Below are 17641 nucleotides of genomic sequence, written 5' to 3' on the forward strand. Positions count from 1 at the left end.
CATAAAGTGGTATCAGTTTTAAAAATCTACAAAGAATGGATCTCACACCTCCACTCACTTTAAGTCAAGGCTGGGCACACTACAAAGCTTTTCGACCTTTCATCTACTCATATCAGAAACAGAAACAAGAGCCTGATCACACAACAGTTAATCTCAGAGAATGGTGGTTGGGCCTTACAGGCATTCTCTTCAACCCTTTACAAAATGGACGTATTAGTCAGCCCTCCGGAAGGGTAATGCAAGTTCTGTGTGGGTCACAAGTTGGGTATGTGGTGCAGCACCATAGTGACCAACTTGTTCCACTCAGGGAGTTCCTTTTCAGCTTCGCTTCACACATCTTCAGTTTGTGGTGATCGATGTCACGAATGGTTCATTCTAGAAAGATCATCACTGCAACTGACAAGCTTCAGGGATCTACATTTTGAAGATGACAAGGGACATGCAATTACATGAAGGATTTGCTCAAGAAGCATGCAATATCGACAGCGTCAGATGCTGGCTCCGAAGTACAAGTCAAAGTTCTCGGATCAAACAAGAGAATATCATAGACAAGAACTCCTTCAGTCACATTTGAACGTCAAGTTTTATTGCAACTGAAGTAATCAAAAGTACATTGTCCTCGAATGTCAAGTTTCACATCGTGAAACGAAAGAATCTGTACAGTGATTCAGGGCCGCGTTCTTTCACTGGAGCTCCTTTAAGAAATTCAATCTCTACACAACTGGGCCTCTGCATGGCAATTGCGCTGCTCCATCTTCCGCGGATCCAAAGCCCACATGCGCGGCACTTCCAGGTTTTCTGAAGCCCATACAATGCCGGAACTCCACACTCAAACAACCTCGACACGTTAAGTTCCTTTGAAACAACTGCTGTCCTGCTACACGTAGTGTCGAACACTCAGCGACAGTTTCATGAGAACACAGAGCTGTACCAGTGTGGATTTAGAACCATATACATGCACCATTACGTCCTCCTTGAATAGCAATGGTAACAACCGCACTTACGAGAATAGTGAGTGTACATCCACTGCAATCCAAGCCTCCCATTTGGCGACGGAAGCTCGCTCAAGCGCATTACACCTTCCCAGCAGCTCCATGGCGATGGCTACCTCAATCGGTCAACAACACAAACGAGATATAACATCAATGTACATGATTGCCTGATCAATCTGAACTGGCATAGTCAGAACAAGCGTCGTCATGCTCATCAACGACACTGAAACAAGAACCACTTCTCTGAAATCTTAGCCTAAGTTCGTTAGCTTCTTGATGCGCCAAAAAGAGTCGCTCCTTCAATGTTAAGTTCTCATCCTCCAAATACGCTATGTGGCTCTCCTGCTCTGCAAGCCGGGCCTCCATAAGCTGTCTCCTGCGACCGAGGCCATTCCCTGGAGGCAAAGTCATTTCAAAACGGCTGACATCATGGTCCAGTTGCTGCTCTACTTGCTGAACTGAATGGGGACGAGATTGCAAATCACCTGGACTGAGTCTATGGCTACTGGTGAGCGTAGGTTCATCAGGACGTGATCTAAGGCGAATAAGACCTTCCATAGATCCATAGCCATAATCTTTGACATCCGCCTCGACATCATTGTTAGAACGGCTACTGACATGCGAAGGTTCATCAGAGCCTGCTTTAAGGTGAATAAGACCTTCCATCGAACCATAGCCATAATCTTCAGGAAATCCCTCGGGACCCTCTCTGAACTGAAACTGAGGAGCAGGGGAAGCAAACACAGGGGTGGACACAAAAGCGGGAGTAGCAGGAGTGGCAGGGGAAGGGGAAGAGGCCAGGCCTCCCGACTGACGAACTCTCATCAAGTAGGAGCTGTCGTTGAATGGTGCCCTTGGAGGAACCCGTGCGACGCTCTTTCTCCGCTTCGGGAAATGCTTGCACGTTCTGATTTTGTTAAGACGCTGCAACTCCGACAGCCTCAGGGGATCGTAGCTTCTGCCTGTTGCAGAAACCCCGCCCCCGCGATGTGACGTCTTGTTCCTCTTCCGGGGACGTAAGTTTTGGCCGCTACTTCTCCACTGCCGTTTCTGAGGAACTGAAAACTCTCTGAAAACTCCATAACCGGACTGCTGACCAGCAAGAAACACGGCGGAGTCCATTTTACAAAAACTTCCGAGAAAGACGGCTTCAACACAATGTCTAGTTCTCAAACACAAGAACTTAGGTACGAGCTCTAGTGCTCCAACGAAACACTAAATCAAACCAGTAGGTCGAGACACTTCCAAGGCTTGGCCGTCAGCACTTCCAAAAGCGTGGTACACTTCAGCTGCCACCCCTCCCTTGACAAGGCCAAACAGATGCACCGTCCCGAGCACAAAATCCCGCCCAAGGCACCGTGTGGATCTGTACGCCTCTGCCAAACAAAAACAGTCCCCCAGTGAACCGGACTAAAGCAGAGCGCTGGCACGGAAAACGCACGCCAAGAGCGACAAAGCGAGGCAATCAGGGGTTCCAAGATAGCAGTAGGCTGAGCCTCAGATGGGCCTTGACATGTTCGAGAGAATTAAAAACTCCAAGCGAATTAAAAACTCCAAATCGTCCAACAATCACACCCCACAGCACCGGGCGTGTCTTGATCCTTCCACTCGTTCTTCCAAAAACCAAGTAACTCAACACTCCGCAACTATGGCGGTTTCTGCGCCACTCAAGCGCTTTGATCCTTCCACTTAATCCCTTCCAGAAACTATCTACACAACCTCAATTGCACATAAGAGAAAGCCTCAAATGCTCGCTTCAGAAGTCAGGCGTGTTGCAACGCGGCTCGAGAGAGAAATGAATGCCACGAGATCTCGGCTGGGAGCGAAGAAGAGGAGGCGGTGGGTGGCTCTGCATGCTGCAGGACCCGCCGAAATTCACTCTACGGGACCGCAAGATCAGAAACTGTACCCTCCACAGACATTACACTACTTCATGTACCCTTTAATAAGATTTGAGATACATAGGCCATCTACGGATGAACCACCCCTCGCAACGGGCAGTTCTGACACGACACCAGGGATAGATGAATAAATATGAAATTCATCCATCATTGACACTTCATGTATCCGTATTTCATCCATCCAGGCGAGTCTTTTTCAAGGGGCTTCCGTGTTCTCGTGTGTGCAACAAGTTCGCGCGGCGTTCCCCTGTCCCAATATAACGGCGGGCCTGTGTCCTGTTTCGGTGGCCAGTTGCCATTTTAAGACGAGGAGGATTTATAGGCTTGTCCATTATGGAGGATGCCTCCGCCTCGTTTAGTTTAGTTTTTTTTCGTTCAGTTTCTATGGCGTCGCTCCACGCGTGAACAGTTTTGCATCTCTTTATTGCATGCATCGTGTACCGCTTTTGCACAGAGGAAAAAAAAAAAAGTCTCGACGCATGGACCAATGAGTTGCTCAGGTCTTTTGACTTGTCTTCCGTTGCTGGCCGATGCGCGAGACTCGTAACCTGAATAATTTTAAGAACTCGGAGATGAGGTGAGCGGAAGGAGTCAAACACGGAGGATCGCCGTGGGAAGGTAAATTGCGACCTGATTTGCGAGATGGAGAGAATTATTGCATTGCAGCATTTTAATGGTGAGCTTCTTGTGCTTTGAAACAACTGCTGTAGTTTGTTATATGCAAACAATTCAATTGTATGCGTGATATTAGTTTGGACAGAGTATGACATAGAAGAGAAGTTGAGAATGGTAATATTACTTTGTTGAGAAGTATGTATTTGTGTTTGTTTTGCACGGCTAGATACTTATTGGTTTAGTTTGTGGATGATTCTTTTATGTAGCTTTATAATTGTTTTTGAGGTGTTTTGAATGAGTCTTAGAAGAACTCCAATGGTATTGGATTCTGCTAGTACTTTGAAATTGCTGTTTGTAAGATTAGATATGTCTTTTTTAACGATATAATACATCCATGTTAGAATTTCGAATGTATTTACCACGGATCTCGAAAATTTTGATTTGTAAAATATTCGATTTAAGATGAAACTGATTGTAAAATTTACAAATCAAAATAAAAGATGAAACAATGATTGTAAAATTTCAAAGACTTTGTTCTATTCTCTATTCTAAAACTAATTTAATGCATAAAACAGTCAAACATTAGACAAACATTTCTCCATTGTTGCTAAAGTACTTTTCATGAAGTTTTCTTTTAACTTGTTTATTTTTATTATATTGACCAAAATAACCAGAAAACTAAAATAAATGATTAACAAATTCATGGATTTAAATGAAGTTTGATACCAGAAACAAAAAAATAAAAATAAAGATAAAATAATAATTTCAATAGTTGCAACTTTGATTATATATAAAACAAATCATTATCACTATTGCTAAAATTTAATAATTGTTTTGGTCTCTTTTCTTACGAAAACATTTTTTATGATGACAAATTTACTGTACATTTGTATGCATTTCGAAAGACAGTTCAATTCAAATTTTTCTTAACATTAATCGTAATAGTAAACTAAACTCTAGATTTTCCAAAAAATTAAAGATATCAATCACAAATTTGGTATCAATACTACTGTAAATGAAATGAAACATCCAAAAATACTTTAATATTTACAAGTAAACTTACATGATGATAATTTTAGTTTCTTTTTAAGTTTTATATCTTTTTTTATATATATATTTTTTGTTATTTGTTGTTTGTGGTCTTTATAATTTATTTATATGATATTATTAGTTGAAATGTTTCTTTGAAGTTATATAAATATGTATATATATATATATATATATATATATATTAATTTTGTATTACAACCATTGGCAATATTAATTGATTAGTTTATTTAATTAAAAAAAACATATTTTAAGGTTTTCCTATAATATTTTGGAATTATCATCTCCTCTGATAATTAATTCCTTGAACACTAATAATTTTTTAATAATTGATAACCAACTTTATTTTATATTGCATAACTAATAATCTCATACATCTAATAGTTTAATTAATTTTATTGAATTTTATTAATTAATGGAGGTAAATATTTATACAATCTAGCTACACATATAGATGTGCATTTGTCATAAGAGGGATAGAGAGAAAAAAAAATAGTAAATTAAGGATGGGTGGATTTAATGAGTAAAAGATTGAATTATTGAATTGATACATTTTTATAGAGAATATGGTTGTCTTTTTATACTTTTTACTTGAGACCTAGTAGTGGATATCTCCTTGCTAAAAACTAATAATTCTTTTTAACCATAAGTCAAAACTAAGCAATTTATTTTCTAATATTTGATAAATTATAATAACTTATATATGTTTTTTGCAATTGATGATCTTTATTAGTACTGAAAAAAGTATTTGTTACAAACATTCAACAAGAAGATTTTTGAAATATTCTATTATGAGGTTCTAGAAGATTTTAAAAATATTCTAATTAAAGATTCTAGAAATAATTTAAGAATATTCTAGCATATTCTAAAAATTTATGAAAAAATTAAGGAAGTTGTCCAAAAAGCTTTTTAAGGTTGATTTATCTTCAAGCAACATGGAAACTTCTTAAGAAGCTTTCTGAAGTTCATAACAATGTTGAAAAAACTAAAGTAAATTTACATCTACTAAAAAAATAATTTCTTGGATTTATAAAATTATTTTATTTAAAAAAATTTAATTATGATATACAAAAAAATTTAGTATTTTTCTTAATAAAAATTTTGATGTTACTTATAATTAATGAAGATTTAAGAAAACTCTTAAATAAAAAAATTTAAGAATTTATTATAAAGACTAAAAGATGATTGAATTATTTTCAATTTATTTATTTTATTAATTTAAGTTTACTGTATTGAAAAAAATAAGTACAAATAAATAAAGAAATAAAAAATAAGCACGTATATTTATTTAAAATATAAAAATATTTTTAAATGTTTTATATTTTTATTTTAAAGTATATTTCAAACTTAGTAATCATAGTGATGAAAGGATTTACTTATTAAAAAAACATCAAAGATTAAGATATTGATATTTTTACACGTCTAAAATCATTGTGAAAGTTGGTTTAAAAATGTTATATTTTTTTTAAATTAATACTATTTTAATTTCTAAAAATATATTTTATATCTGAAAATTTATCCATAGAATTAATAAACAACATGAAAAAATAATTTAAAATTTAAAATCAAAAGAAATAATAAATCTATAATTATTTTATTATTTTATTTTTAAGTTTAAGTTTTATTACAAAAAAAAATTGTAATTTGGTTTATGTAAGAAAATCATCCTTATAGATATTTTCAATTTTATAAAAAAATTATATTTGTAAAAAATGCATCTATTAATTTCTTATTTAAGTAATTATTTTTCATTTAATTTATTTTTTTTTGGTTAATTTTTACCTAATTTGATTAGTATTCATACAATACTTTTTGTATTAATTAGATTTTTCTCACTTTATTTGGTTTTATTTCTCTTCACTCTTACTAGATAATTGCATAAAATGCAACAAATAGTTAGACATGCTTTAAATAATTTTAAAAATAAAAAGTAAATGAAATTATAAAGATGTTACCAGTAAAATATTTGACCATGAATGATATTGTGTAAAGAATTATAAATAAACATAAATAATGTAAATGTAATAAATTTGTGTTAAAAATATATATACATAGAAGCATGTAGAAAATAAAAATACATAGCATGCATACTTGGCATCTATTATAATTTTAGTTTCATTTCAAAAGTAAATTAAAATTAATTTTTTTTTATATTATTTTATGTTTAATTTTTCTGGAAGTAATATAAATGATATTTTAATATTTAAAATACATAAATATATATTCTTTTAGAAATAAAGTAAATTTTTTATGCAAATTATTTATTACGGTTTAAATTGTTTTTGAAAAAACCTTTATATTTATACTTTTGCCTAAACTTAGTGTATATTTAAAATCATTTCATTTTATTTAATTATAAAAATTTGCTTAATTTTTTTTATTATAACTTAAGCTTTTCATTAATATACTTAAGAAAACTAATAGTAGTATATTTTACTAAATTTAAAATTATAAAAATATTTTTAATACTTTATTTTCTTATATTACATCTATTTTTTAACATTGGTATTACAAACTTAAATTTAATCAAGTGATAAAAAAATCAAAAATAAAAACATATATTGACCAAAAATTATGTTTTCGAAAATTGTATCAATTTTTCAATATATATATATATATATATATATATATATATATATATATATGATAATAAATTTAATTTATTAAATTTAATTACTAATAAATTGATAAAATTATTAAAAATTATGAAAATTGTATAAATTGATATTATGTTTTTGATAATTGTATTTAGTGTTTTATCACGACTTTGCATACTATGGAACAAAACAAAATCAATTAGTTTAATAGATACCATCTAGTAAAATTTTTATTTATAAATGTATATTATGAAATATTCTAATTAATTCTTACTATGTATATTTTGTTTTTTGGTGCAAAGAGTGCAAAATAATATGATTTTTTTTTTTTGATGTTGTTACGATCAAAGAATAATACATAAAATTGGTTGAATTACAAACCTTGATACAATAAAAGCATAGTATAACTTACTATAAATTATAATTTTCAAATTGATATGTGATTTCAAATCAAATAGTTTTTTCATACTTGACAAGCTTATTATGCTAGAAGCTTGATTTGAAATAAACTATCAGTAGTGAAATTAAATAGTTGAGACTAAACATAAGAAAGATCGTTTTTATTTTATTTTATTTGAATTTGATTATTGATTTAGTTTTAATATGACATTGCATTTAATTTAATAGGAAAAAGATAAAGCATATATTTTAACTGTAATAACAAATATATATATATATATATATATATAATTCTGGAGAAACTAAGCTTCACAGTAGATATTGAATAGGTGTGAAGATGCTTTTCTGTAAAACCATTTTAAAAATCCAACTTTAAAAAAATGTCTTATGGCATCTAAATCGAATAGTCATATATATATATATATATATATATATTCTTTAAATGATGTAATTACATCTCTTTTTCGTAAGTTAATTTGAAGCAATTGATCGATGTTTGTATTAGAGTATTGTTGATAGAACAAAGTTTTAAATAATAACGAAATAAAAAAAGACTGATCTCTTTGTTTGTTCTCTTTGTTTTTGATTTTCTTAATACTTTAACAATATATCAAAATTACTAATTAAGATTTAAAAAATTGATAGAGCATTACTAAAACATAATGGCTTTTAAAGAAAAGAGTAAAAATGAGAGCAAAAAAAGTGACAAATCAGATGGTAATTTTAAGACTTAAAATCTATAATTACATCAAATGAAAATATTATTTAACGCTAATCACTAAATAAATTGAGTATAAATAGAAATACGTAGTAGAATTTTGTGGTGTAATAAATTTCTTTAATCTCCATTCATTTGTGCCATCAAAAAAATTTAAAATTTATATAATAGTCTCGATGTTGATGTATAAAAGAGCCATAAAGAAAGAAAGTTTAATGTTGGATTGTTCATTTCTTTGATGGTCAAACTTTCCAATTCAAAAATAAAACAGAGGTAATTTTCATTGTTCATATTTTTAAACATGTTAGCTGATATCTGCAATAATTAATAGAATTTTATCATTTCTAATTTCATTTCTTATATTGTGTGTTTCTATTTATCGAAATTAACTGAATGGAAAAATAACAAAAGAAATTGAACATCACACTTTTAATTGTGTTCACTCTCGCTTTTATTTTTATAAATTGTATCGGAATAGTATCACATTTTCCTAGAGACTATTTTATCAAGAAAGTTAAAAGCTTGAAGTTCATTTTGAATCAATAATTTTCTATTCTGTTCATAACTCATTCTCTTTACAATGTATTCATTTTTTTATCAATAGGAAAAGAACAAACTTGATGAAGATTTACCAATTCAAGATGCTAAAGACATGCTTGTTGGAGATTATTTGGTAATTCAATTCCAAAATACTATCTATTTTATTTAATATTGACTTAATCTTCATTCATAGATCATTTATTTGCATGTAAGATTTCTTTCTATGATACTTATTTGATGGGAACCAATAGGGAGAATTATTAATACCGCTTCTAAAGGAAGGTTGTCAACTCATTTCAGAAAAGAGGTAATTCTTATAAGTGATTTAAGTAGAATTGAGTAATATATATTTATTAAAAATATGTTTTGAGATAGTATATAAAATTCCTTCAAAACCCCACAAATTGAAGATTTAACTTATTATAAGAAATATATATATATATATATATATATATATATATATTGGGAAATTTTGATATTTAAATTTCTACATATGAAAATAAATAAATAACTTATACAAATTTTCATGACCACATGAAATAAACGTCAAAAAATTAAAGACCAGATGATCCATTAGAAGAATTAGCTGTATTTCTATTGAGAATGGATCCAAAGAGCCCCAGAAATATTATCAGATTTGCTGAAGAAGCTGAAGCAAAAAAATTAGCAGAGGCCAGCGAATTGGCTCAAATTGAAGAAGAGGAAAAATTATTCAAAAGGAATGAAAAGAAAAAGAAAAAATAGAATCTAAAGACACACAAAAAAAAATAATAATAATAACATGAACACCACCAGTAGTATCTATTTTTCAAAAAAAGATATAAAAAAGATAAAAGACTAAATAAATCAAACATTCAAGTTCAGATTTTCCTTGAAGTTTTGTTATTTTCATAGTGTTTTAATTTTTTTTTCCTTTTATTCTTTCAGAATAATCTCTTCAATCTGGGAATATGTCAAAGAATTGGGTTTTTTTATTGTGAACTTTATATTGAATGTTTTATTTTATATCCATAAATGATTTTTGGAAATTGCGATTGCATACGTGTTTTACATGATAGAGGTTGAGCAACAAGATACTTTGGCCTTGTCAAAATGTAAATTAGATGTGATTATATGTGACTCTAGATTCATTAATTAAACTTTAGTTTGTGCAAATGTTTCACAATCAATTAGAATTTTCTCGCCCTTAAAAAATTGAATGGACTCTAATCTATACTTGGTATTGTTCTTTTTACATGTTTTGTAAAAAAACTATCTATCTCATAAATAAGATATTCGTTAGTGATTCGTGCTACTAATATTAAAAGATATAGTTTACAAGGTCTAATTTGAAATTGAGCATTTTTCAAATCAGTTGTGGTAATTTTGAAATTTTATCTTTGAAATTTTGATAACCCCGTTTAAAACTTTTACTGACATATCTTAAATCATAGTTTTAACTGAATCATTTCTAATACACTAGAAAAGAATGAAATATTTATTTACTTATTTTATTTCATGTACTTATGTGTCAATCAATCCTCAAAATCCTTTCCATTATCCCATTTTCACAATCACAATTACTTTCATTTCATAATTGTTCAAGTTACACATAAAATCAATCTCAAATCCATAACTTTGATGTAAAATCGTGCTCATTTTAAATCCACAACAAAAATCCCAAATTCACCCACAAAAATTTAAATAAAAACAAAAATAAAAATAAACGTAAAGAGAATAATCAGCTCAACGTTGAAACTAACATCAAAACAATCGTTCACCAATTATCAAATTAAATCATTCTGCTTACTTTTAACTTCACCCCAAGTTAGACAATCAATACTTTTCCCTCAAATTATGTTTTTTACAACAAACTTGAAATTTTAGTGTATGTGAACGATTAAAAATTAATTAAATTAAAAAAATATTTACCAAATAAACAACCTAATTCATTAGTTAATCAATTAAGAAATTAATTCAGGAAAACTCGTCCGAGCAATGGACAGAATCCAGAGTACATCCAAAAATTCACCAACACATCCGTCTATTCATCCAAAATTACATTCACCCATCGCGAGAACATTCATCCACGGTTACTGGATTCAGCGGCTGGACAAAAACGAGCGGCGCTCCGCGGTCAACTGGGGGGAGAACGGCGGACCTATGACCACAACCGAGTTTGACTAGTAACTCCAATTATGATCGTAAATACGAAACATATGTCCGTTTCATACATACATACACATGAATACAGGGGACCGTATCCCAAGGAACTGTACGGCTCGATTGCTGCTGCTGCTGCAAGCTCCACCAGAGCGTCGCGTCGCGGCGAGGCACGCACGCATGCTCAAAGCCAAGTAAGTGCTTTTGTTGTTGTTGTTGGGGGGATCAACGCAGCGTGAGTCTCCAGTCAATTAATTAATCAATTATACACCGTGTGCGCCTCCTGCATTGCATTCCTCAGCTGTGCATATCGCTGATCCAAATCCCTCTCTGCCCTTGTGTCGCTTGAAACAGCGGCGTGAGGTCGTGGTGAGCTGAACGGCGGCATTCGGAGCTGAATTATGAAGCGGTTCGCGAGTTGCTGGAGTTGATCCTGTTCTGTAACCCCCTCTTGGAGCAAGTGATTGGCGGATTGCGTCATGAGCGGCGTTTGTGGTCGAGATTGACACGCTGAATAGGTTGGGTTGATTGGGTCAGTCCTTTGGGTGGACGTTTTCGTGCTACGCTTCGCTTCTCTTACTTATGCGAGAGACAGAGCGGTTTCAGAGATTTTACGAGTAGCTTTTGCTGGAGGCAATCTCGTAGGTATTTGCTGTGTCTCACGCTCCTTGGCTATTCTTGCCTTTGCAGTTTTTGAGATTTTTGCTTTGTACAGCAGTGGGTGAGCAGGATTCATTACTTTTCTTAGGTTTTGTGCGGGTGTTGCAAGGTTTGGTATCTATTAGTGAGCATTGGTATCAGTCAGTGCACAGCCTCCACTAACTCGGCGTTGGAGGCGGGTGTGTCGTGGCTATCTAGGTGTGTCGATCTCGTGCTCTCGATCCTCGAATAAGAAGGAAAGGATGAAAGGATGCAACGCAATGAGGATTCGAAGTTGACACGGTTCAGTCACGCAAGTAGACGGCCTCGGTGTCGTCACTATTACACAGACTCTCGGGTGGAATTTGCCTCGAGAGTTCATTTGAGTGCGATTAGCATCTGCTTGACTTTACTTTCGTGCACTTGGATTGCACCTGCAGTCGCGACTTATCCCACCGGTACGAAAAAGCCTCCCTTCTTCATCTCCTCTCTGTGAATGCCGTCCGTAGCGACTAAGAGTTGCCGAAAAACCTCCACAATGATCATCGACAATGATCCGGAACAGCTGTACTCATTTATAAATTGGTGCGAGATGTGCACTTACTTCACCCACATGAGATGGCTGGAGTGGGGCTCAATTAGCTGCAGTTTGCACAGCTTAGACAGTTGGATTAGGTTCACGGTCGAGTCACCGTCGGAACGCTTCTAAGGGGAGTTGAGAGGAGGTTGTACAAATGCAGTTTAACATAGATCTTGTGGAGAATGAGCGAGAGCCCTTCCAAATTTCCATTGCTTTCTCTAGCGACCGAGCATAGGTTAAGATTGTTCTGTAATGCGCGTAGAAAACTATACCCTCTCGAAGTTGGGTCAGCAATGCGCACAACAATGTGCACGCTGGTAGCGTCATAGGCGTCGCACAGTATCTACAGTTACACTTATTCCGCAGTCGATACCCTACACGAGAGTACAGACTAACTAGATATATCAGCACAACGTGCTATCTGCATCCGTTTGCGACTTCTACGTGCCCACGTTCCTAAATTCGTTACTATTTATTTTCGTTGCCGACCGCGAATTGATACGCCTGCTACATCTCCGTCATCGGCCGCTTCGTAAGCTAGCGTTGCGAATAATGTCGTGTGTACTCTATTTTGCAGAGGCACGCACGATTGGTATCAACTACGGGAGACTAGGTGACAATTTGCCGACCGCGAGCGAGACAGTGACTCTGATTAAGAACTTAGGAATAGGAAGGGTGCGGATTTTCGACCACGATGGGCCAACCATCAAGGCGTTTGCAGGGTCAGGGCTGGAGTTCATAATCGGAATGGGAAACGACGAGATTCCTGCCCTCGCAAAGGACGCCAGCGCTGCAGACGCATGGGTCGCCGCCAACGTCGTCCCGTACTACCCCGCGACCAACATTGTCTACATCATGGTTGGCAACGAGCTCTTCGCCGATCAAACTCTCGCCGCGACGTGGCTCCAAGTTGTGCCCGCAATTCAGAACATTCACGACAGCCTCCAGAACCACAGCTTGTCCGCCATCCGCGTCTCCACGGCAGTCGAATATAGCATTCTGGCGGTCTCCTTTCCACCTTCCAAGGGCTCATTCCGGCCGGACGTTGCAGCCTCGGTGATGACTCCGTTGCTCAAATACCTCGACTCCACAGACTCGTACCTCTTTGTCAATGTCTACCCTTACTTCGGCTGGTCTACGAACTCCCAGTATATCCCCTTGGACTATGCCTTGTTCACCCGCAACACCACCTTCACAACTGATGGGCAGTATGGATACGCCAACCTTCTGGACGCGCAGTTGGACGCCATGGCGGCGGCCATGGCAACTGTAGGGTATCCGAATGTGCGCATAGCCATTAGCGAAACTGGGTGGCCATCAGTTGGGGATTCCAACGAGCTTGGCGCCAGCCGCAGCAACGCACAGACATACAATCAGAATCTTGTGACGCACATCCTCAGCAGTCCCACGCGGGGCACCCCTATGAGGCCGGGGATTTTCGTCCCGACTTTCATATTCGCGCTGTATAATGAAAACGCTAAGCCTGGGGCGACAAGTGAGCGAAATTGGGGACTCTTGTACCCTGATGGCACCGCCGTTTACCCCATCGACATTAAATCCGCGAGTTCTGCAACACCAGGAGGACCTGGCGGGGAAACGCAGGGAGTTGCAGGCTTGACTGAGAACACATGCGATGGCAAACCCAGTGTTCTTCCTATGTCTGCCTCATTCTTTGGATCTCTTTTCAATCTTAGAATTTAAGCCTGCTGTGACTTACTGATCACTAGGTTTATCAGTTCACTTTGTGGATACATACATTGTAGATTACTCTTATACTGAGAACATTGTTACTCCTTTATGTGGGTCATTGTGGAAAAGGCAATCCCTGGAAGACTGAAGCGTAGACGTCATCAGAAAGCCTTAGTTGGGCATACCACTAACAAGACCATGACTAGCGCTGTGCACCTTTTCTGTGTGCCAATTTCTTGTGTTAATACTTGTGGCTCGGTTTCATGGTTGAAATTCGAAGATCATGGAGTCTGTGACATGATACTTGTTGCATGAGCGCTGCTACTCTGCTGATTCTTCGGAGGATGGCATACATTCTTCTCTAAACGCAATGTCTCTCAAAGTGATCGCCACCAGGTAGTAGGGCATCCGATGCCTGTGAATGTCTATGGTTTCAGAGACACGACGAAAACAGTGTTGCTGTAATTCCCCGTCAAAGAGATGTGTCTTTTGGGGTGCCACACATGAAGAAACATGAAGGAAATACGCGGAAAGGAACTGAGATTTTGCTCGCTTTCCGATCGGTCTGTTGAAACTGTCCGCAACGGTCTCTTCTTCATTTTATTCCAAATTTAGACGTTTATCAAAGATTGTGTGTGTACAATGTGTTTGGGAATTGGAGGTTTCGTTTAAAGTGCGAGTAGCTTGAAAACCACGCCGTGAATGACTTGATTTTGTGTATTCTACACATGAATGGCGAGCTCGAAGGTTGTGCTAAAAAAATGAGAGAATCCTCTTTTTGAAGTGCTAAGTAAGCTGTGTCATACAGAAGATCTCGTGTCACATGGGAAGCAACACCTAATAATTCCATCCGATCTTCGTTACATGTTACTTCCAATGAACGTCTAAAATGCAAAAATGTTAACTATTTCTTACAGGATGTGGCGATATCTAAGCACAGCTGAGCACGATATTTTAGAGCTTCATTCGAAAAGCACCACATGCAGCGCGATAAGCGCCTATATGAAAATTACGCAGACCCATTTTCGACCACAACCTGTACACTGGGATTGCCGTCACTCACAACAGCGGATGCTTGTGCTTGAACCATTCGACGAACGAGTGTTTCTACCTGACTTATACAGTACTACAACATGGCACCATTAATTATTGAAGTATACATACTGGCGCACAGTTGGATTCCCCCCAGCCCTGTTAGAAAACGACGGGCTCACGCTTCCCTCTTGGCTCCGAAATGCTCAATCATCAGATCCTGCACAACCGGGAACAACTTGGTGGCTGGCACCCTAGACACGACGAGCTCTTCCAAATGCGAGTCGGAGCCAATGCGGGAAGCATGAAAGCATGCGCCGCTCCACTTCGGCTCTGAACTCCTCAATCCCCATCTCGTCTGTCAACCACATCATGCGCGTCTTCTGTCGATTCCTACGGCTTCCAAGATCTCGATATGTCTCCAGCATGGCTTTGCACAAGGGGATGACGTCGTTCATGGGCACCCATGCGTCCATTGGAATGGCTCCGGCTCAGCGCTTGGGACTGAAGAACCCTCCCACCAGGATGTTGAAACTCAGGACTTCGTTCTTCGCCGCTGTCATGTAGGTCAGGTCATTGAAGTGGGGATGTTCAAACTGTTGGAACACATCACATTTAACATGTCAGTTAATCCGCTTATCTGGACACATGAGCGGACATATAGATTATCGAGGTTAGGGACCACTCACTAGTAGAACAGTTACTGCGGAGGCACTACACCGCAAGCGGATTGCAGTAACAACCGTAAATTGCAAAGAGTAGAGAAAATCATGGGGACCAGCCAAGTGGCGAACTTATGTAAATGAGCATAACTCAATCATTCAAAGCAATGCAAGCAATTGCTTCATTCCATACTCTCAATTCTTGAAGTGCGACTTAGTACCACCTTTTGTTTCCATATTTTGGTATCAGAGCATTTTTTCGAAACTAGATGGCAGAAATCGTGCTAGCACCCACCATGAGAAATAGAAAGCACCAGATGGCAGAAATCGAGCCAACATTTCCAAACGCTCGCAATAGAAAGAGAAATACAAGAATGAATAGTCATGGCGACCCGTTGAAGTTGTATCATTGTACAACCTCAAGCAAGCCAGGGATAGAACTTCAGAGCACTCCAACAAGCCAAGAGCAGGCGAGTCCGCAGTAGAAGGAAGAGCTGCTCCATGTTCCAAGCATCATGAGTGTAGAATCAACTTCATCGATGACCAAACCACACAAGTTGGAGGGAGCCAACAATTTTTTGGTATGGAAGGTAAAGATGCGTATACTTTTCATGAAAGATAAACTTTGGCACATTGTTTGTCCACACAACACAACTTCGCAGCAAACAACTGAAACAACGGAGGTCATCAATCCTACCAATGCTGCGACATCCCAACAATAACGACATGACAAGTATAGAGCGATGGCCATTCTAATAATGTCTTTAAAGGACAATATCATCCACCATATTGCGAACTTTAACGACCCAACGCAAGGATGGCAAGCACTACACAACCATGACAACAAAAATGCGGTATGTACCATGCTATTATTCAACCAGTTGCACTCAACCAAAATGGACGAGAGAAGCTCGATGGTAGATTATCTACAAAAAATCAGCAAAATCACAACTGAGCTGCGATCATCAGGCGAGGAAGTATCAAAATTGAGACTAGTACATATCGCCCTCAACGGACTACCGCAGGAGTATGAGGGACTTGTCCAAGGCCTTCTAGTCCTTGACGAACTACCCAACTTTGAGAAATTAATAGGAAAACTACTTGTCGAGGAAGCACGCCTCTCTCGTCAAACAACGCAGCACTTTCAGGCCTTGGTTTTTGGATTTTAGAGAACAGAGATAGTACCCTATAAAAAGTAGACACAACTGAGGTAAGCTTAGAAGGCATGAAGATGTGCAAAACATTCCAAAACATTCCAACTAAATAATTTATAAGTTGGATTGGATTGAAGACATTGAAGACGTTGTAATAACTTTTGAGCAAGTAGAAGACATTGTTTCACTAGTATGCAAAATTTTGCACCAATTGGATTGTTAAATTAGGAACTACAACTAGTTGAAGCTCACTACTTAAGATTAGGGTTTGGAGAGATAATTAGAAGTTATAAAAAAAAAGACAAATAATAAGACAATTAGGAATTTCTTGAGGGATGTTTTTGAGTACTTTGCATTGGCTTTAAACCCTTTTGCATTGGAATTCAAATTGCTTCCTTCTTAATGGTTGAAATCTATTGAGGTTTCTTAGAAAAAATTCTTAAAAAAAATATGAAGCTTGCAAATCAATTGAGAAAGCAAATTGATGTTTCATGACTTTATTACATTTTATAATCAAGTTAGTATTATATGCCGACTTATGGCATTACATACTCCATATCAAAATGGAGTAAGAGAGAGAAAAAAATTATCGTTCTTATTGGGATGTCATGAATTTGATTGGACAAAAAGCATGTCAATCAACTCATAACTACCACATATGCTATGGCCAGAGGGAGTTGCAATGACTTTTTGGAGTTTTAACAAATTATATTGCCATGTATAGCCACATTTTGCTTAAATCTAATATTTTATATTTTTTTTCTAGTATTTCCTTGATATTCTAGATTCTAGTGATATCACCACATGTAAACATTATATCATCAACATAAAGAACAAGTAGTATATAGAGGTCAGAGATTGATACTTTGATATACAAACATTGATTAGTATTATTGTAGCGCAATCCCAGAATTATGATGTATGAATCAATGTT

At 36.2% G+C, this 17641-nt stretch overlaps 2 protein-coding genes and 1 long non-coding RNA gene across 13 annotated transcripts; 2 read left to right on the forward strand and 1 right to left on the reverse strand.

The window, feature by feature from the left end:
- Positions 1-564: 564 nt before the first annotated feature.
- On the reverse strand, positions 565-2780 carry LOC112283492 (uncharacterized). 6 transcript variants are annotated; one of them, XM_090251491.1, is made up of 3 exons: positions 1478-2780; positions 1005-1387; positions 565-798 (listed from the first exon to the last, which is right to left on the reverse strand). In XM_090251491.1, the coding sequence occupies exons 1-2, from the start codon at positions 2112-2114 to the stop codon at positions 1164-1166; spliced, it is 861 nt and encodes a 286-aa protein (XP_090107617.1). In that variant the 5' UTR covers positions 2115-2780; the 3' UTR covers positions 565-798; positions 1005-1163. The 6 variants fall into 6 exon arrangements, with proteins under 6 accessions (XP_090107617.1, XP_024377977.1, XP_024377978.1 ...); XM_024522209.3 differs by having other exon boundaries at positions 565-874; XM_024522210.3 differs by having other exon boundaries at positions 565-877.
- Positions 2781-7644: 4864 nt separating this feature from the next.
- Positions 7645-10008, forward strand: LOC112284005 (uncharacterized). Of its 4 annotated transcripts, none has more exons than XR_016503472.1 (5): positions 7645-7880; positions 8197-8542; positions 8874-8942; positions 9061-9116; positions 9370-10008. It is a non-coding gene; the product is annotated as an uncharacterized LOC112284005 (long non-coding RNA). The 4 variants fall into 4 exon arrangements; XR_016503471.1 differs by having other exon boundaries at positions 7875-8017; XR_016503473.1 differs by lacking the exon at positions 7645-7880 and adding an exon at positions 7981-7998.
- Positions 10009-11180: 1172 nt separating this feature from the next.
- On the forward strand, positions 11181-14171 carry LOC112283292 (glucan endo-1,3-beta-glucosidase). Of its 3 annotated transcripts, none has more exons than XM_024521822.3 (3): positions 11181-11596; positions 11810-12048; positions 12748-14171. In XM_024521822.3, the coding sequence occupies exons 2-3, from the start codon at positions 11862-11864 to the stop codon at positions 13869-13871; spliced, it is 1311 nt and encodes a 436-aa protein (XP_024377590.1). In that variant the 5' UTR covers positions 11181-11596; positions 11810-11861; the 3' UTR covers positions 13872-14171. The 3 variants fall into 3 exon arrangements, with proteins under 3 accessions (XP_024377590.1, XP_024377591.1, XP_090107618.1); XM_024521823.2 differs by having other exon boundaries at positions 11452-11592; XM_090251492.1 differs by lacking the exon at positions 11181-11596 and having other exon boundaries at positions 11727-12048.
- The last annotated feature ends 3470 nt before the right edge of the window (positions 14172-17641 follow it).

Source organism: Physcomitrium patens, chromosome 6, assembly GCF_059467195.1.
Source record: "Physcomitrium patens ecotype Gransden chromosome 6, ASM5946719v1, whole genome shotgun sequence".
In the NCBI taxonomy this organism is placed as follows: domain Eukaryota; kingdom Viridiplantae; phylum Streptophyta; class Bryopsida; order Funariales; family Funariaceae; genus Physcomitrium; species Physcomitrium patens.